Source organism: Columba livia, chromosome Z, assembly GCF_036013475.1.
Source record: "Columba livia isolate bColLiv1 breed racing homer chromosome Z, bColLiv1.pat.W.v2, whole genome shotgun sequence".
Lineage (NCBI taxonomy): Eukaryota > Metazoa > Chordata > Aves > Columbiformes > Columbidae > Columba > Columba livia.
In genome coordinates, this window is record NC_088642.1 from 45,001,778 (window position 1) to 45,022,206 (window position 20,429).

Sequence of the window (20,429 nt, forward strand, 5' to 3'; positions counted from 1 at the left end):
AAGTGGACATTGTCAGCTCATGTCCAACTTTTCACACACCGATACCCTCAAGTCATTCTCATCAGGGCTGCTCTCAATCCCTTCATCCCGCAGCCTGTACCGATACTGGGGGTTGCACTGACCCAGGTGCAGGACCTTGCACTTGACCTTATTGAACCTCATGAGGTTCTCATGGGCCCACTTCTTAAGCTTGTCCATGTCCCTCTGGATGGCATCCCATCCCTCAGGTGTGTCAACTGCACCACTCAGCATGGAGTCATCCACAAACTTGCTGAGGGTGCACTCAATCCCAATGCCTATGCCATTGATGAAGATATTAAACAGTACTGGTCCCAAGATGGATCCCTGACGGATACCACTTGTCACTGATATCCACCCAGACATTGAGCCATTGACCACTACCCTCTGGATGTGACCATTCAACCAGTTTCTCACCCACCAAGCAGTCTACCCATCAAATCCAAACCTCCGCAATTTAGAGAGAAGGATGTTGTGGGGGACTGTGTCAAAGACTTTACAGAATTCCAGACAAACGACATCCATAGGTCTTCCTTTGTCCACTGCTGTAGGTACTCCACCATGGAAGGCCACTGGGTTGGTCAGGCAGGACTTGTCCTTGGTGACACCATGCTGGCTGTTTCGAATCACCTCCCCATCCTCCATGTGCCGTGACATAGCTTCTAGGAGGATCTGTTCCATTAGTTTCCCAAGCACAGAGGTGAGGCTGACGGGTTGGTAGGTCCAAGATTTCTCCTTTCTGCCCTTTTTCCACTCACCGGGAACTTCACCTGACTGCCATGACTTCTCAAATACCATGGAGAGTGGCTTGGCAACTACATCAGCCAATTTCCTCAGGCTTCTGGGATGAATCTCATCAGGTCCCATAGATTTATAAATGTTCAGATTTCTCAAGCGGTGATGAACCTGATCTTCACTTTGCTCCCCCAGTCCTCATCTTGCAGTTCAATCACTCAAGAATTCTGGGAAGAGAGCTTGCCAATGAAGACTAAGGTAAAGAAGTTGTTGAGTAACTCAGCCTTCTCCTTGTCTGTTGTTACCAATTTGCCAGTCTTGGTCATCAGGGGGTATGCTTCCTCTGACCTTCCTTTTCTGGTTGACATACCTGTAGAAGCCCTTCTTGTTATTCTTTGCATCTCTTGCCAAGTTCAGCTGCAGCTGTGCCTTGGCCTTCCTGACCCCATCTCTGCACAACCAGGCAGTGTCCTTATACTCCTCCAGGATCCCTGTCCCTGCTTCCACTGCCTGTGCATTTCCTTCTTGCCCTTTAGTTTGACCAGCACGTCTCAACTCAGCCATGCAAGCCTCTTGCTCTCCTTACTCGGTTTCTTACACCTGGGGATTGCAAGCTCTTGTGCTTGCTGGAAGTTGTCCTTGAAGATCTGCCAGCTCTGTTCGGTTCCCTTGTCCCCGAGGGCAGTTTACCAGGGGTACCTGTTGACTGACTCCTTGAAGAGCTGCAGGTTGGCCTTCCTAAATTTCAGGGTCTTGACTTCACTCTTCAGTTGTCCCACATCCCTCAGGACTGTGAATTCCACAGCACATTTTCCTTCAGGGAAGATCACAAGGCAGAATAAACCTGCGGAGCTTCACTGATCTGGGGGGCCATCCCACCCTGCAGAGGCAGCTGGCAGACCACAATGGGCACAGGATATCTCCAGTGTCTCAGGCTTTCAGACCACCTGCAGCACCAAGAGGAGATGCAGGATTGACATCCATGCCACAGCCTCCAGCTCCATCACACCCAGTCTATGCTCTCCATGTGCGCAAGAGCTTTCTCCTGTGCAAAGAGCTTCAGATCCTACCACCCTGCCCAGCAGACTAACTGTAACTAGCAGATAAAACCAATGGGTCATGCACCATGTTTTGGAGCTACAGCATTCCTGCTAGGCACTGGTAATCCGCACTCTCCTGTGGCCTGGCAGACAGATGAGGAGACAATGCCATGAGCTGGGTGTTTGTGGCCACCTACCTGTCACCAGAACCCAGGTGACTTTCCCAGCAGAAGGCAGGGACTTAATTTAACCCGATCTTTTGTGTCTGACAATCACTTTGCAGGGGACAGCAGAGAATGCAGAACACGTGCCTGCCCTAGGCAAGGAGGGCAAACTAGTCTGCAGCACAAAAACAGGATTAGGAGGTCTTGAGCACATTAAGAGGAGAGAGGCTAATCCTAGGGAGCCTTGTGTCCTTCATGGCACACCAGCCCCTACCCACTGCCTGAACGCGGACATCATGGCAGGGGTGGCCCTGGCACTACCAGCAGTCCGCCGGTGATTTGTTTTGGGAACCTCTGATAAGGAGAGGGGAGGTCCTGGTGGCAAGCTGAAAAAGTACTGTTCCTTTTCTTGTAATAGCCAGAGAAATGCTGCCAATTGTACGGCCCAGCAAGGTGCAGCCAACCTTGAAAATCTTACTAATTATGCTCCCTCTCTTCCAAACCACAACTGTTCTCTCCACTGAAGTATGTTGGCACTTCTCTCCCTGAAGATTAGAGCTCATATTTCCTCATGTCTTACCTCCCCCTCTCTCCCTCTACTGGAAAAATAGTCAGCAGCAGACCTTTTTTTCCAGGTGTACTTGCTTTTATGCCACGTGAATAAGCTCTGCTTCTCTGCTCTTTTTCCTGCTGCGGCCTGTGCTCCTCCCTTGTTTATCTCCTCACTCTGCCTGTCTTCTTTCTGCTTCTGGTTGGCTGCAGGGCTTCTCAAAATCTGCTTTTAAAATATGAAATGACTTCTGGACTGTGTGGCTCTGGGCCAAGCCTTCATAGGTGATAGCTAAGAAACTGTACTTATTCACTGCTTCTCAACATGGGTCAAAGGTTTTTCCAAGAGGCGCATCAGCATGAGAGAGGCAACTCTAGAAAAATTATGTGATTTGAAGAACTCAGCCTTCATCTTCATGGATGGGTCAATTCTGAGCAATAAAAGTAACTTCGTTTTCACATAATGGGTCTTTTGGTTATTTCCAGCAGCTCTCATGAAATCCCTTGGATCTGCTTTATTTAAGTGATGTATATAGGTATATCCTACCTATACAGATATTTCCTGTGTCCTGAAGAGTTCCTCTCTGTCTCTGGAGGAAAAAAGAAAGAAAGAAAAAAAAAAGAAAACAAACAAACAAACAAACAATTAAAAAATAAGAGATTCACAATAGTTGAGTTAAAGGCCAAACTCAACCAAGGTGGGTTCTTTTGAAACTTACCTCAACCAACAGAAAGATTCAGTGGTAGGAGAACAAAACTAAAAGGAGGGCAGGGTTGCAGAGGTCTCACAACTGTCTGTGCCAGGCTGAGGTGCAGATGTGCTATGAGAGAGCAGGTACCAGCACAGGGCGAAGACCTGGCATTAGCAGAACTAGTTTTACTGGGCTCATGTATTTTAGTGTAAGGCCAGTTGCCTGGGATGGAGATTGGCTGTTTTCTTTCAGTCCTAGTTATCATGGGCTCTGTGACAATTTGTGGCACTGAAGGGGTATTTTCTGTAGGCTTAAGTGTACCCAAAATGTGCACAAACCATCTCTGTTTAGTTTCCTCTCCAGCCACATAACAATTTTTATTATTGCCCTTCTGATCTGAACAAGACTGTGACCCAGGGCACAGCTGCAAGGATCTCTGTGATTCCCTCTGACACCACAACACGTGCTAGGAGCCAGTGGCTTTAGGAGCCTGTCCCAAGGGAAATATGGTCCAAGAGTGATGCATGGAGGAGCTCACTTAAAATACAGGTGTGCAATGGTATGTGGTCTATGTGAGAGAGTCACAAACAGCAGCAATATAGGGTGTATGAAACATACTGATATGGGAATAAGAAGTGAGAGAGGAAAGAAATGTGGAATTTGATAGTAAAAGGTACTCCGGAGAAGGTGTTTAACAGATTAGCTGAGCTACGATTTTCTCTCGTGCCTGCAAAAATGTTTTAAAGCACGTTTTGGGGCACGTGCAGATAATAACCGTTGTAAGAACATGTGGAGCACGTGAAGCATGTATAGGCCCTTTCACTGAAACCACAAAATTAATCTGCATGGTGCAGGATGCCTTGGTCTTTGGGAAGAGTCTGTGGTTCATGAGCAGGCTGGCAACACTCCCCTCTCCAAGCTACAGAACCACCTGCTGGGGAGCCTGTTGTGCATCCATCACCTTCTCAGCTAACTGTGCTCACAGAAGTCAGGTTTCCACACAGGAAAACACTAAAATCTCCAAATCCAGAAGCTGTGGCTGATCAAGGAGATGCTCCATGCTGCAATGATGAGGAATGATGCATACAGACCCAGACAGACGCACAGACACAGAGTTCTTGTTAGCAGCGGGAGCAGAACTAGGCAGAGCTGACCCAGGCTGAGCTCACTTTTATTAACAGTTCTCAATTTATAAGTTTACAGATATGGGCCTGGACCAAGAGGTTAACAGGGTGTTTTTTCAAAAAATACTATCCCAAACACACCACACTGATGTTGTGACTGTTCTCAGCCACATTCCCATGCATATCTTGTGGGTGGCGTTCTGATCCTCTCATTCACACACCCAGGCCCAACAGTCACATTTCATACACACGGGCAGTTTTCTAGCCTGAAATATCATTCTCACTGGCCTGGGCTACCACTCCTTACACTCAGAAAAAACATACTTCTGTATAACCTGTCCAAGGCCTTTTAGCTGGAACTGCACATCCTGCTATTCCCACACCATGCCACATTTCTTCTTTTTTTTCTTTCTCTTCCTTTCCTTTCTTTCTTTCTCTTTCTTTCTTTCTTTTTTTTTTTTCTTTCTTTCTTTCTCTTTCTTTCTTTTTCTTTCTTTCTTTCTTTCTTTCTTTCTTTCTTTCTTTCTTTCTTTCTTTCTTTCTTTCTTTCTTTCTTTCTCTTTCTCTCTCTATTTCTTTCCTTCTTTCCTTCATTCTTTCTTTCCTTCTTTCCTTCCTTATTTCCTTCTTTCTTTCCTTCTTTCCTTCTTTCTCTTTTTTTCTTTCTTTCTTTATCTTTCTTTCTTTCGCTCTTTCGCTCCTTCTTTCTTTCTTTCCTTCTTTCTTTCTTTCTTCCTTCCTCTCTTCTCCTTCCTTCCTTCCTTTTTCTTTCTTTTCTTTCTTTTCTTTTTCTTTCCTTTCTTTTTCTTTCTTTTCTTTTTCTTTCTTTTCTTTTTCTTTCTTTTCTTTTTCTTTCTTTTCTTTTTCTTTCTTTTCTTTCTTTCCCCACCCCTCAGAAATATCCAAGGCTTACATTCCAGGCTGCATGGAGCAAGGCAGAGGGAGCCAGCACAGCCAGTCTGCTACCTGGTGCAGGATTGTCCCTGATGGATTCAGGCTCCAAGCTTTTCTTTAACAGTGATGATGTCAAGTTGAATCTGAGGTGAAAAAGATTTCATTCTTCCTATCATGATTTATTGTGTGCCAAGTGGCAATGGTGTTTTTTTACACAGTCACAGTAACTCCTTTCCTTCCTCCAGTTCAGTGGGAGGTAGGAGGTGTTGTTTGGTTTTGTTTGTTTGCTGTTTGTTTGTGTTTTTTTGTGTTTTGTTTGTTTGGGTTTTGTTTTGTTTTGTGAGTGCTTTAACGTGTATACAACCACCAATGCAGTAGATTTTAATGTGCATTCCAGGGGAAGAAAAATCTGTTGTTCAAGTCTCAGAATGCACTTTACTCTTCTCCCTTTCTAATTGGAAGACTATGAGACTACAAAGAAAATTCATCAAAAATCAAAGCCCTGCTATACTAAGTATACGTATATAACATACAGTTCTTATCTCAAAGCAATATTTGTCTGTGTATTTTAATTATATGGTTGCAGAGCCTGTTGAAACAATGAAGCCTCTTTGATAGCCACAGCCTTTTCAGCATGTGTGTAAATAAAACCTCGCTTGTGTTTCCTTCAGTGCAGTGGCTAACTGATGAAAGAACAGTGGGAAAGCCTTTTTTCCTCTGCCCACTGTCCTCTGTTCTTGATATGAAGCAAGACACTCTGAGAAAGGAGCACCTCTACCAGTTTTGCAATACCAGGGGGCATTTTAATCAAAATTTCTCAGTTGAATTCTTTAACTGCAGCTAATATTGTTAGTGGGGAGAAGGAAATTGCACAAATCTTATTTTCTTGACTCATCATAGAAGCACTGCAGTAATTACATTTAATATAATGAGCCATCACCAGACTGACTTCTGAGGCTTTTGTGTTCATCAAAGTAATGAAGCAATAATCAAGAACTGGGAAAGCAGCGCTGCCATGATCTCTTAGTCCATGCACAGTGACTCCCAGGAAGTCCCGGGCACAGCCCACCTAAACCCTCCTGTCGAGCTCTGCTATCTGCAGCTAGCTTGCTGGGAACAAAGCCAAGAATATCTTTATTGTTCTTAGATTAAGGTGTCCAACCCATACCGTATCTAAGTCTTGTTTAAATCACTGGGGTGGTCCCTCTGCTTTTCTGCCTGACATCTGGCTGCATGCTGTGTCTTATTCAGGCAGACTAGGTCCCACACCAGGGTGTCCAGGCTTCACGAATCAGTTTAACCCCCCACGCCAACACCCTGCACAGGGCTTCAGAGCCAATGCGCCCCTTCCTGAGGCTGGCATTACTAGCACCAAGCACATCCCCAGCAGCTGCAGGTTGCTGATTTCTGTAGTGGTTGCCATGCCCCATGCTCCAAAGTGTTCAAAATAATTCCAAGATATTTATGGGGGCTCCTCAAACCAAAGGCTGTTGAGGTTTTCCATTCAGGAACGCTAAAATCAGCAGACATGCAAGGCACAGCCAAGCTGTCTGCTGCGGGTAGCCAGCTGCTCAGTGTTTTTCCTGCGGGTGTAAGACTCCTTGCTTCTCATCACCCTGAGGCGTGGCACAACCAGATATGATTTTTCTTCCTCTGCTTTCAAGTGGAAATAAGAAACAGGCCATCGGTGTACATTTGAACAAATAAGATCAGGTACCTAGGAGACACAATAAAAGTTCAAACCATGGCCAAGGCCCAGCCCACACCAGATAACAGCCCCAGGAGACCTCTGGATGGAGCTGGGAAGACAGGAGCTATGTCTCTTGGCAGGTAACGGGGACTTGCTGCTTCTGCATTTCCTCCTGCCCTGTTAGTACAGTGCTGCCAACGGAGCACTTAAAACCATGGAGAGATAGGGCTCACAAGGACACAAATGTCTTTAAAGAGATACCTTGCCTGGTAGGTGGCAAAATCTCCCACTGTGATAACTTTCCACGCCAGGACTGTGCTGCCATTGCTGTGCACCTGGCGTGAAAAGCACTTTTTTTTTTAACACAGCACAGCACTCAAAGCCGTTATAAGGCCATAAAGCTATACTTCAGCCCAGTGGCTGTTTTATGGGTGTATCTCTACAAAATGTCATATTTATGAAATCACTATTTCTTTCCAACACTGCAGTGAAACAATTTTAATTTAAAATTTGGATTAGTAAGCTGTGAGATAAAGCAAAGCTGCCTTACGGGGTACCCAACCTAATACAGAACATGAAAATACGATACATCATTTATAATAAAACATGTTGTTGCCACTGCTGCGGTCCTACACAGCGCGGGCTCCCGGCCGCACGGCACCGCCTCCCTGCAGCGCGCAGCACGGGGTGCGCCGGCGCTGCGCGGCTCTGGGGCCCGCAGCTGCCCTGGAGGCCACCGAGGGCTCCGAAGTGCCCGCCTCAAGGACACCCCGCTCCCTCCTGCCACCCAGGGCGCAGCGACATGCGCGTCCCAGCTCACGGGACCGCCGCAGACACCCGGCCAGCAGCCCGGTCCGCAGCCCGACCCCGGGCACCGACCCGCCGCTCCCTGCGAGTCCCCGCTCCGTGTGCCAGCTCCGACTGCGCCTGCCCAGATGCCCCGCCCCGGGACGGGGTCGCGGCACACGTGCCGCTGGCGTGCGCGGAGGCAGGACAGGGCAAGAGGGAACGGCGCGCAGCGCGCTTGCGCGGGCGGCTGAGGGCATCCCGGCGCGCATGCGCTGTGGCGCGGGGGCGGGGCGGGGGACGTTATAGCGGTTCTGCCCCGGTACTGGCTGTGCTTCCTCGCTCATCATGGACGAACAGAGAGTGAGTGCTGCTGGCGGCGGGTTGGGTTGAAAGGTGGGCACCTGGCGGTGTCGCCGGGCTGCGGCGCGGGGGCTGCGGTCAGGAGCCGCCGACGAGGCAAGCGAGGCATTTTCCCGTGTTGTCGGCGTCTCTCGGTGCTCGGCCTGGCTGCCTGAGGAGGGAGGCGGCGGGTGAAGAGTTAAACGTTTCACGCTGCCTTGTCTGCTGGCAGCAGAGGGGGAAAGGTGCCAGCCTCCCTGGGCTGCCGTAAGAGTTCGGGAAACTGCCTTGAGTGGAGCGGCACCGGAGCTGCGAGAGGCCCCTCCGTGTCCGCTAGCTTCGTGTTACCCCTGCAGTTGCTGCCTCTTAATGAAGTGCGGCCCTGCTGTAGAGCTCCTTCACACTGTGTATTCCTGTCATAAGTAATTACGGGGTATACATAGGCCCTTCTGTTTCCCATTGATGTAATCCTGTGTTGAAGGGAACTAATTAATAAGAGTTTTTTGTTTTGGTGTGTGTGGGTTTATTTTGTTTTTTGTTTTTTTTTTTTTTTTCCTCTCTCTCCCTGTGCCTGCTGTGCTATAATTATCTCCTTCATTTACTTGTTATCTGCTCCCTCAGGGGAATCACTGAGGAGCAGGCATGTGTCAAGCCAAGTGCAGGGCTTTCTAAAAATGATACTCTCTCCAAAAAGTTCTGACTCAGCCTTTCAGCTTTCAGTCTGTCATCCAAAAGGCCTTCTGTTACTGTCTCTGTGAATACTATCCTTAGCTTGGAAACTGGTTTGGGAGTAGGATCTGGGTAACTAGTGCTGCTCATGGCTTGAAATGTGTAGATCACAGATACTTGCTCTTTTAGTTGTTTGTGCACTGCCACTCCATATGCATCTAGGCTTTGGAAGGTGAGATGTGAAATGCCAAAAGAGTATGCTTCTGGTAGATACTATGTGAATTTGAGTCAGTCTGCCTTTCCCTGCTTTGTGTAAGATTAGTCTCAGAGAAGGAGCAAATGAGGGCTTTAGTTGTTGTGGGTGCTCTGAGTGGATGTTCTTGAGTTGCATCATTGATCATACTTGAATTTCAGTGCTGCTCAGAGGTTCAGAATACGATAGTAAAATTACAGTTGATCTCATGTTTTAAAATACTTCTTTAATTTGCTATTGTCACTGGTAGTGTTTTAAGTACTCCTTCAAACTCTGGCAATTTCAATTTGTGGACAAGTGCAGAAGATCAAATTAATGGAGGCTAAGTAAGTCCTCTTGCTTGAAGTTCGGTCTGCACATGAAGGTTTGTATGACACAGGATTTTGTTCTAGGTCTGAGGCTGCTTCAGAAACTCTGTTTTGCATCCAATCATGTAATAAGACTTCAGTGTGATCCTGAGCAAGTTGATAACTTGTTTCTTAAACAGAACTCATGTAATTACTTTGTTTATCCAAGTTTATTCTTTAACTTTTATGAGGTGCCTGTCTGTTTCAACAGGTGCTATGCGATGTTAGTTACTAGCTATTCAAAGAAGGGTATATTGTCTACTTGCATGCTCCTGACAAGACTAGAAGACACCACATGTGGGAGGGCTTCCTTTTCCATATCCTTCTATGTTCTTCATCCCATGTATATCCACAGCTGCTTTACAAATGCCATATACCTTTTTTTTTCTGCAAAGAGCATATTCGATTCAGAGAACGAGAACAGTGAAGAGCAGTATTAAGCTTACTGACAGCAGCAAAAACAACTTCTGTAATGAATGTGCCATGATGTTTTTAAAACTAATTTGAAACTGACCTCAATATGTGCTAGCCAGAGAGAAAATAATAAAAAAAATGTTCATAATAGAATTATATGAAGTACCGTGTCTGTCAATGTGCCATAGATGTAAATTCCCTACAGCGTAGAAATACGAATAAGCTTTAATGAGCTTGAAGTAACTTAGAATGTAAGCCTCAGCTGCTGCTTATGTTGGTAATTTTTCTAGCGTGCTTTTAATTACATATAGTTGTAGTGACTTCTCAGAAATTCCAGTTAAAGGGAGAAACGGCAACAGTGCATTGCTTTGAATTTGGCATGTGTCTTGGTATGTTCAGAAGGAAATCTATTTGTTATGTAATAGTGATTAGAAAATTACATTAGAAAATATTATGTAGTGGTTCCTAAAGGCTGACTTGTGCATTGGTGTTGAAGAAAAATTCTTTCTACAGCTGGTTGATATTTATAGGACTCTTTCATCTGCATTTGTAGAAGTCATCTAGTCTTGTTCATGTTTGACCAACACTGGTGAAACTTCTGTTTAGTGAAATTTATAGCATGCTTTATAACAGCCCTACTAAACCCTGCTTGGTTGGTTTGCTTTACCTTTAGTTGTAGTGCAAAACCTTGTTTGACAGCTGTCTTCTAGTTGCTGCCGTATATTTGGCTCTGTAAAGGCTTTCTGAGCATTGTAGATCTTCACATGTAGATCTCTTCCTTTAATCATATATAACTATAAAAAAACAAAAGCATTGTTCTTCAGTAATATGTACAAGAAGGCTTATTTTTGTTCCTTGTGGTGGAACAGACTAAGCACTAAAATCCTAGTTGAAAGAGGATTGAGAGTTTTCTTGTTCATCCAAGTTGACAGTTATGTTTATAGGATCTAAGGCTTAACTGTGAGCTGTCTGACATGCAAAAGCAATTGCCTGTGGTCAGTAGTGAATGTAGAAGCAGCTGGTTGGACAATGGTGTTTCATCTGTCAGTCTAATATGCACAAAATTGCCCTCGAACATGTTCAATTTTAGCCAGGCAATGAAAAGATTCTGTAATGAAGTGATCAAAACTGACTATACTCTTTCTGAAACAAGCCAGTCGGATCCTGTTTTTCTTTCTTAGAATTCTAATTTCTGTCATTGCTCACCGATGCATTGTATCTTTACATAACACTGTCACAATGCCTATGGTAAAAGCAGTAAAATTTCGCTTTCCTCTGCTAGTGGTTTAACTTTGTGAGCCTGTCACTATGCAAACAGGCAATGAGCTGGAGTACCAGATTCCTTACACAGGATGTAGTGTCAACGTTTGCTGTGGATGTTGTGAAAGGATAAAGTGTTTTTCTTGCTTTTTAGCAAACAAATATGGTCTAAGTACTAAAGTGTTATTAAGAAATTGCTTATGGGAGGGACCTCTGCAGCATTTTTTTGATAGTCTGGCTGTTTTTAAGGTGTGCTTATTAGCTCCCCATGCCTCAATTTCCTAAATATTGTCAAGTAACAATGTTAAACTTAGCAGCTTGAAACTCTGAGTCCAACTGATTAATAATGTCTCTATTGTAATTAAGCTAGCTTTCACTTTTTTTTCTAAGAGCCTAATATAGCAGTTTAGGGTCAGCTTTGTTTTTAGAACTTATTATCAAGCAACCTGAATTAAATGACAGAAACTTTTTAGTTCCCTCCTCAGCTGGTTCTTTAATTGGAGTATATAAATTATTCACTAAAATATTTTAACACTTATTCTATAAGTTTGTGATTCTGTGATAAGTTTACAAATCACTGTTACAGATTTATTCTGTATATAGAAAAAAGTCAGATTAACTATTTAACGTGAGCTTCTTTTGGCAACAGAGAGTGATAGTTTTTCTTCTGTGTTAATTTTTACCAGTTTTTTGTTTGTTTGTTTTCAAATTGATTCTCTATTTGGTTGCACAGGCGCTAGCTTTCTCATCTGGAGAATTATATATGGCAGAGTGTGATACCAGTAGGTAGTCTGGTTTAGATGACATGAGAGTTGTAGTAACATTGGTAGCAAAGCATGTGAAAGAGTGGTGTATCACAAATCATCTTGATTTCGCTTAAGCAAATAACTGGAGATTTTTAATTTGGTGGAATGCTTAGACCTTTGATGCTCTCCTTTCTAACATAATGTATTTCCTGATCCCATCTGAGTAAGAGCTGAATTCACCACAACTGGAATGAGTGCAATGAGTTTCTATGTATGTTGAAATGGTGATAGTTCAAAAAAGTTAAAAGGTTCTTTTACAACTTATGTCACTTCTTTTTGTAATTCTAGGAGACCCTGCAGAGGATTGTCTCTACTCTAGCGAACAAAAACGATGAAATTCACAACTTCATTGACATGCTGAACCATACAATAAAAAATGTTCAGGTATGTATATTAAGACTTATCGGTTGTAGCTGGGAGGGGAACAGCTTTCCAGTTTTGTACTGTTTGGTTAGTATATAAGGCATGGGCTATAAGAATACAGTTTAAAATATATTATCATGTTGGAACCAGATAGAAAAGCATTTTATTTTTGAGTTGGTCTCTAATTGAAAGGTATGATGTTCTTGCTTTTCATGCCGAAAGCTGTAGTAGGATTTAATTTGTATGGATGAGAGAATCTGGATTTTTATGCCAGATCTCAAACTCCTGTTAGGTGGAAGTAGTCTCTTTTTTAGATTTTTAGTCTGCTTGGCAGACCGAAAAATGATACCATTTCTGATACTTGAGAGAAAATGTTTTGCTTTTTCGTTTTTTTGGTAGTTGTAAATTGTGAAGCTTATGTTAGACCTATTTTTTTTAGAGCATCTACACTAGGATGAGGTTTATGTTCCTTTAGCCCATCAATAAACCTTAAGTTGTTTGTTATGGGTTAAAGCTGAGCTAAGTTAACTGCAGAAATGGAAGTTATCTAGCAGATCTTTAAGCTGGCTTTTTAAGTGCAGTTTTTGATGTCAAATTAAATAAATTTTATATGGAGCTGGATAACTATCTCCTTACAAACATCTAGCAATCCATATATAATTTTGAGAGGGAACAAGTTTGAATACAATGGAATTTCCATGGATTTCAGTCTTCAGGGTCCTGATGTGAAGTCTGCTTAGGAGGTGTCCATCATTCTTATTTTTTTTTTTCCTCCCTTGATAACATGAGGAACAGTAACAAGGAATATAATGGTCATAGTAAAGTATGTTTGGACAAACAACGTGATTTTCAGTCTAAAAAAACTAGTCTGCATTTTTTACAATACAAATTGCAGCGATTTCAATTCTCTTCTTAGATAAACTCTTCTAATGCAATCAGCGAGCTGGATGAAGAATTTGATGGTCTGTATTCTGTTTTGGATGAGATGAAGGGGAGTATGACCAACACTATTCAGCAAGAGGAGGCTTCTAAAATTCAAGCCCTACAGGTAACTGTGTAACTACATCTGTGAATTTTTGCAGCTAAGTGGAAACAATTTTAAACTGCTATTTTAAATCTCAGCTGAAAGTAGGATTTTGATAGTGTTGCAAGAAATGCAGGAAGTGCAAGCTAAATGTGTTCTTTGATATAAGTACGCCTCTGCTCTCTTCTTCTAGGGTAATTCATAGTCTCTAGCATATTTATGTTCTCAACCTTGTTATGTAAAAAGAAAGTGATATCTGTAGAACTTCCAGGTGGCAAGCGGCGGCATAGGAGCAAGATTTGGATATGTTTACAACCTTCAAACTTGTGAATATCTTCTGGACTGAAACTGGCTTCTTTCTTCAGTTTGGAATATGAGCATCTGATCCTGTAAACATGCCTAAGTGATTTGCTCAGGCTTGAATTTGGAGTCAAGAATGATACCAGGTATCCTAAGCACAGAGGCTAGTCTCCTATTGACAGAACTGACCATCCTTCACCTGTTAATATCAAGCAAATTGTGTATGCCCACTGGAAGACATATGGGAATTGCTTGGGCGCAGGTTACCATGGAGCCTGCTACTAAACATACTACATGAACTTCACTGATTTGTAGTTGTACAATTTCATGCTGGCTAATCTTTCCAATCAGTTTCAGAAAAATAGAAACAAACATACCTTTCTGTATAAAGTCTGTTTTTCCAGTAGCCTGTATCAAGTTGGCTCTAGCTTTCAGAAAGGTGGGTTGTATGGGACCAAAGGACAGTTAAATCTTTTAAGCAGAAGCTCTTTCTCCAGCTATTTTCTTTATATGATCCTAGTTGCAACATTCTTCTGTCTAGTTCTTCTTGCTTATGCAAAGCAATAAGGAAGATGTTTGTTTCTGAAAAACTTCACCTTCTCATGTCTAGTCAGCTTAAAGAAGTTCTAGGAGCAGTGTCTGGAAACAAATCCCATAGACTTCTTTAAGGACTGTTTTATGTTCATACTTAAAGACTGAGTGTAAAACATTCCAGAACTTCTGGGTGCGCAACTTAAGTTATACACGTATGTGCACTTTTCTATCTCCAGTTTAATCTTTCTCCCCAGATGTCTGTCTTAAGTCCTTCTGAACCTTCTCAACAGGCAGAGGTCTACCCACATCCAGGGACATTGAGGACTTAAATGCTTAAAGAAAGTGCTTCTAAATGACCAGCTCACAGAAGAAATTCAGCTGTGGCATCTATCAATTATTCTGTCTTCTAGTGAAGAAAAAGTAAACTTAATCTTGCAAGTAATGATTCTGTAGCTGAAAACTGGTTTGATAGTTACTCATCTGGCAGTTTGACTTGAACATTTAAGTTTTCTTTTAATTCTGTTACTATCTGTTAATTTTCTGATAATTAATCTGATTTGATCAAGCTTGGGTGTTGTTGAACCGAGTTCTTCTGAAAGTTTGTTAGAGTGGTACGGCTCTATCAAGAATTGTTGCCTGGTGTCTGTGTTGAACAACTGAGTTGCTGCTTGGTCAGAAGAAGATGAAGCCAAGTGGAATGTTACAGGTCACTGACACAGATATTAAGTGCCCTAGTTATCTTTTGGTTGAGGCTGTTCTCTAGTCACAGGCCCAAGGACATTCTCTTTACTTGCTGACAGACTAAGGTTCCTCTGTAACTGAGGCACTGCAGGAATGCTTTTCGTAACACTCTATCTACCAAACCAAACGAACAGATGAAAACTGTTGCATTTAATGTATTAGTCCAAGCTGTGATCTTTTACTGGAACTGGAAATTAACTTTGTATGAAGGAAATAAGGAACTTCAGTGAGGTATAAACTTCCTGTTTAAAGGAATTTACTTGCTTAATTTATTTTCCTCTTTAAGAGCTTGTACTGTAATTAGCCTTTTCTAGTTGACTAGATGTCCTTGTCGAGAATAAGTTTTAACTTAAAATACTGGGACTACATAACGAGCGAAAAGGCTGAGGATTTAATTTTTAGACTGGTTCCGCCCAAATAATTTATTTGGAAGTTAAGGCTGAAAATTAGAAATTCTCCTTAAACTCTTGCTTTGAAAAATATATTGCTACATTTTGGGGCAGTGTATTTTAATGACACTGAAGTATTTATTTTCGACTTCCAAATGTTGATGCTTCTCAGTGAGATGCTAATGTAAGCATTCAGTTACCATGCCATTTCTGCAAAGCTGTTTAAAAATGCCTCTGGCCATTTGCTTTTCTCCTTTGAGGTGTTTGCCTGGGATGTTTTGGCAGTATCATTGTATATCTGAGTTTGTGAGTGCTGGGTCTCACTCAAAGAGGAGAGCAGCTGTTTTAGACGAATGCCAGCTTGCATTAATGGCATGCTTCAGAAAACTGCATACAAACTTCTAGCTGTTGGACTGTTCCCTTACTGCTGTTATTTTATTATCAGTAAATCCAAGAACTAGCTGGCCCAAGTCAACTTGCCACACTTGCCAAAACTAGTTACACTTCTGAAGTGCTTGATAGTGGTCTGGTCTGAAAATTGATGCAACTGTTTGCTTTTGAGACAGTGACTGCTTTAGAGCAAGCTGTCTTTCCTGAATTGTTTAAAGAAAAAATAATTACTTGTTCTTGGCTTGTTCTGAGATATTACAGTAAATGTCACATGAGTAGAAAAACAGCTGTAGTTTGAATGGCACTGCAGAAGCTGCTGTCAGGTTTGAAATGTGCATATTGTTTAATCTACAGTATGTTTAAGATCCTTCAGTGTAGTCAAAACTAGTCTTTCTAGGGGTATATCCATAGTATGTAATACTGGAAGTTCTTTGTGGTCTGTTTTACATACTGGAAATGGTAGTTTACTAATGACAGAGTTTTAGGTAATCTGAAAGAAATTTCTGCCCTTCTTCCTCTGTTCCCCTTCCTCTACTATACCCATTTGTTATACAGCAATATTGATTTTTCAGGATTGTCTTGTGAAAATTTTAGAGCTGATTTGGAATAAAATAATTGCTTTTTTCAAGGCTACTGTTACGTTAAACAATATCAGTTCATTGAAGTGCAGGTCTGTAAATAGAAATTGTATTGCACACAGAGGTAAGCATTTCTTTGCTACCGAAATCCTGATGTTGGGAGAACCAGGTCTTAAAATGAAATCTGGTTTTTAAGTCAGACATCATCTCCTGTCTGACTTTTCCTTCTTTTGGATTTATAGGATATGCCATGTATAGGATATGCCATGTATCTCTGTACACTTTCCAAGCACAGTGAAGTTCTACTTATCATGTTGTCACAGAGGTAGTAGCCTTCATTAGATAAGGTAACAAGTTGTTAAAAATGGATGACAAAGCCACAAGGTTCAAGTACAGCTAGTTTATAAACCACTTTTTAAAATGTGAATACATCAAGTTATTCTTTCTGTTTTTACTACAGGATCAGCTTAGCCAGTGTAATGATGCCCTAGAGAGTTCTGAAGAGCTGCTGGAACTTGCTGTGCAGTCACTGGACATAAAGGACCATGAGGAATTCTTGAAGGTAGAAAACATGATGTGCATAAGGCAGATGTTGGTATTTGTCTCAGCTGGAAATATCCTTTGCATTACTGTACTGGACCTTGCAAACTTAGCAGAAATACTGCAAGTAAAGATAGGGAGGCATGTAAAAATACAGTTAATGCTCTGTTGAGAAGGCCAAGTCAAGCACTACAGTCTTGAATTCTTATGCAATCTCTAATAAAATTAGTTTTTCTTATTTACAGTGAGGGGGGAGGGAAAGGAATGCCTTCTCCTGGACAGCTGTCTGTGTTAAACAAATCTGCACTGATGCTAGCTAAGTGAACCCAGAAAGTGAGGGTAAAATAAATCTCTATAAAACTGAACCAAGACTTACAAAATGTGTGATGGCCATTGCTCAAAACTGTGGCAAGTGACCCATCAGTTGCCCAGTACTATTAGAATATACCTGCAGAGAGCCTCTATATTCTAGCTGCAGCCATCTGTGGATGGTAAGGTGTTTCTTTTGCAGAACTTAGTGCAAACTTTAGTTTGCAACCCTGAACTCTAAAGCTCTCCTGAAACCATCCTGTGAAACTGAATTCAGGGCAACTCTTCCTCTATTCCCCAAAACCTTCTAATGGATTTGTATATTGTGTAGGCAAGTGCCTAATTTGGGCCTCACATTATGATTCCAATACAAATAATAATGTACTTTACTACAGCAGACTTGCAAATAAGGTGACATGTATCTAACTGGAAGAATATGCTTACAAATTAATAAAACAGTTCTACATATACACACTCAGTATACTAGGCTTGCTGTTATCCTCATGTTAGTAGTGGGGTCAGCCATACCAAATCAAAGACCTGATTGCTTTTGCCTTTCTGCATTTTAACAGGAACAAGGACACAAAGTATTCCACATATACATATCCCATATATATTCCGCAAAGAGCAAGCAGGAAAGCCATTTTACTCTGCCAGTTACACCTTTTGGCATCATGTTTATGTGCTGTTGTGCTTCCAGAGTGTCAACTTATTTTTCTTGAACAGTGACAGTTGCTAAACAGAGTATTTTTTTAGCATTTCAGTTTGAGTTGTCCCTTCTGTCTTGCCATAGTGATATGTAAAGATGAAGTTAGCTCTTGAGCATTATGCACAATGTTGCTTTGAACTAACTGCAAGTTGTTCCTTTTCAGATGTCTCTAGTGCTTTTTTAAATTTAATATACTAAGGAAAGTTATTTGAGTGTTTTCTGGGGAGAAAGTCTCTTTAAATTTGGGGTCTGAGCCTTAAGACACTGAAATCCAGTTCAGTGAACTCTAATATCCAGGATTTGAAACTTGTATTACAGTAGCTTGCACTTGTAAATGTGCCTTTGGGTAAGGCATTTAAGGCGTATTGCCTTGGCTATTCGCTAGCTAAATCTATTGCTCTACTACTAAGAATACCAAGCATTCCTGAAAGGGCAGCTCCAGCTCTGACTGTCTTTTATTGTCACAGGTTTTCTTTGGATCCTCTAGTAAATCAGTTCAGGAGAAACTAGCATAACACTAAACTACGATTATTGGAGTAATGAGTTACTCCTATGGAGATTCCAATTAGACTTAAGAGGGAAATCATTCATGGTGAGAACAAACAGCTATTGGAATCATCTCCCCAGGGAAGTGGTGCATTCACCAACATTGAACACTTTTCAAATTCAGCTGGACAGGGTGCTGTGCCATCTTGTCTAGACTGTGCTTTTGCCAAGAAAGGTTGGACCAGATAATCTTTGTGTTCCCAACCTTGTGTTCTGTGATTATTTATTTTTTTTTAAAATACCTTTTTTCAATATTAGATTTTTGGTGGCTTTATTCACTAAACTGGCTTACCTGGAAGTCAAAAGAACATGAATGTCAGCACACAAGAGGGTTCAGTGGTTAAATAGGATGTGATTTGACACTGCTAGGAAGCTCATCTGGGATGGGCTGATATCCTCCTTTGATGGTAGCCTGGAAACAAACTAAATTCAAATGAGTTAATCCAGGACGGTCTTGCAGAAGACGGTTCATTGAGTGCTGGGTACCACATGTTCTGCAAGATGTAGAGGTTATGAAGAAGGCTCTCGTTTTTCAGTAGCTCTTTTTCCTCTACAGTTGTAGAAAACTGTAGTTTCCTCTACATGTGAGAAATCAGTCAGTAGTTTTTGCAGTAACTTTGGTTTGAGGTAAAACAAAGCTATCTCTTAGGCTAAATTATTTCTAAACACTTTTTTCCACTTCCTACTTTGTGAATACAAAATTGGTTTCACAGCAGGGACAACTGTGGTATGTTGGTGGTGAGTATGTGTTCACCCCTATCTGTTGAGTGTGCAGTGTGTTCAATTAAAAAATTGGAAGTCCTCCACTTCTGTTTGATTTTAAACTGAGAAGTTGCCTAATGTTTCTTGTCTCCTCTTTGGAAGGGAAAGTAGTTCAGCTGAATGGCAACTAGATCAAGTAGGAACATGAACTCCAAACATGGATTCAACACACCTAACTAAGCCATCTCTGCTTCAATAAGATTTTGTCTTAGGTTTGCAATTCCTCTTGGTGAAGGACAGAGATTTTTGTCTTTCCAAATGCCAGTAAATGTTTATCTTTTAAATATGCCATCACCACTTTTGTATCTGCTTCTGTGGTGTCATTTAAATTCTGTGAAAAACTAAATTCTGTGTTTTTGAGCAGGGCCGTGTGGAGAGAACCTTTTAGGAAGCTTTGCTGGAATAGTACAATGACTTTCAGAGGAAAAGTTAAAGCAAGTCCTATTTTTTTTCTTCTCTGTTAGAGTATACATACTATGTATAGCCAAACAAGTTGGGTATAGTTATGTGCCACTAATAAGCACTCTATAGTTTCACAGAAAATACTATGGTATTACTGACTTGGTCATGTAGCTTTTAAAATGTTGTGGAGAGTAACTTAACTGATATGAGAAATTAGAAGAGACAAAGTCACACCTGGAAAGTTGAGTAATTTGGAATTGGTTTGGTGTGGTTTTTGAGATCGTTTTTTCCAAGGTTACAGTTCTAACCTATACTATTAACATGCTCTATAGGAAAATGTAGTTTGATACAATTGTTACATTCATTTTAATCTTCAAATCTGACAAATACAGCTGAGATTGTCATAGACTTCTTGCATGCTGCGGCCATTGATATTTCCATGGAAATACTAAGTACTTTCTTTCTCTTCTCCCTGACATGCATCAAGACTGCCAGACAGATCAAAGATAGGTACAGTACAAAGTCTATCTCTTTTGTGTCTTGGAATTAATCTTAAAATGCTTAAAAATGCCTTTATTTTGAAAGGGTCATAGTCAGCATATATAAATTCATTGACTCTTTCCCAAGTGTTTTTTGTGACAATACGACTTTTGAAAGAGAACTAAAATCTTTTATGCTTCTCCTGTAGTGTTTTTCCTGGCAGGCTGGTGACCTTTCATACCTTAATAAAGAGAGGGCTTTTTTTAACACAGGGAAGTGTAGAGCCCTGCAGCAATGATGATGATTATAATTTTTTTTTTCTTTAAGTACATATAAGTATATCATTAATACAGTATATAATTACTTAATTAACTTCTGGTTTATTATTAATACCTGATGGCTGAAATTTAATAATGTGTCAAGCTGATTCTGTCCCTTTAAATTATGAGAAAATGTAGTTGTTTTTTTTTAAGTACTTACTAACGTTTGCTAACTAATATTCTTTTTGAATATAAAAAGTCTTGTAGCTGTTGAAATATTTCTAGTGACACCACTGACTGATGTCAGTGAAATTGCTAT

The 20,429-nt window shown here is 41.4% G+C and overlaps 1 protein-coding gene across 10 annotated transcripts in view; it reads left to right on the forward strand.

Moving 5' to 3' along the window:
• Nucleotides 1-7,938: 7,938 nt before the first annotated feature.
• The window catches only part of FSD1L (fibronectin type III and SPRY domain containing 1 like), a 34,579-nt gene continuing 22,088 nt past the window's right edge, over nucleotides 7,939-20,429 (forward strand). For 8 of the 10 annotated variants that reach the window (XM_005499087.4, XM_021297399.2, XM_021297378.2 and 5 more), the window contains exons 1-5: nucleotides 7,939-8,055; nucleotides 12,072-12,167; nucleotides 13,063-13,194; nucleotides 16,563-16,664; nucleotides 19,858-19,880. In XM_005499087.4, the coding sequence (XP_005499144.1) occupies nucleotides 8,041-8,055; nucleotides 12,072-12,167; nucleotides 13,063-13,194; nucleotides 16,563-16,664; nucleotides 19,858-19,880 (368 nt within the window). In that variant the 5' untranslated portion in view covers nucleotides 7,939-8,040. Of the gene's footprint in view, nucleotides 8,089-12,071; nucleotides 12,168-13,062; nucleotides 13,195-16,562; nucleotides 16,665-19,857; nucleotides 19,881-20,429 lie in introns of all 10 variants that reach the window. The other 2 variants (XM_065045673.1, XM_021297400.2) reach the window with 2 other exon arrangements.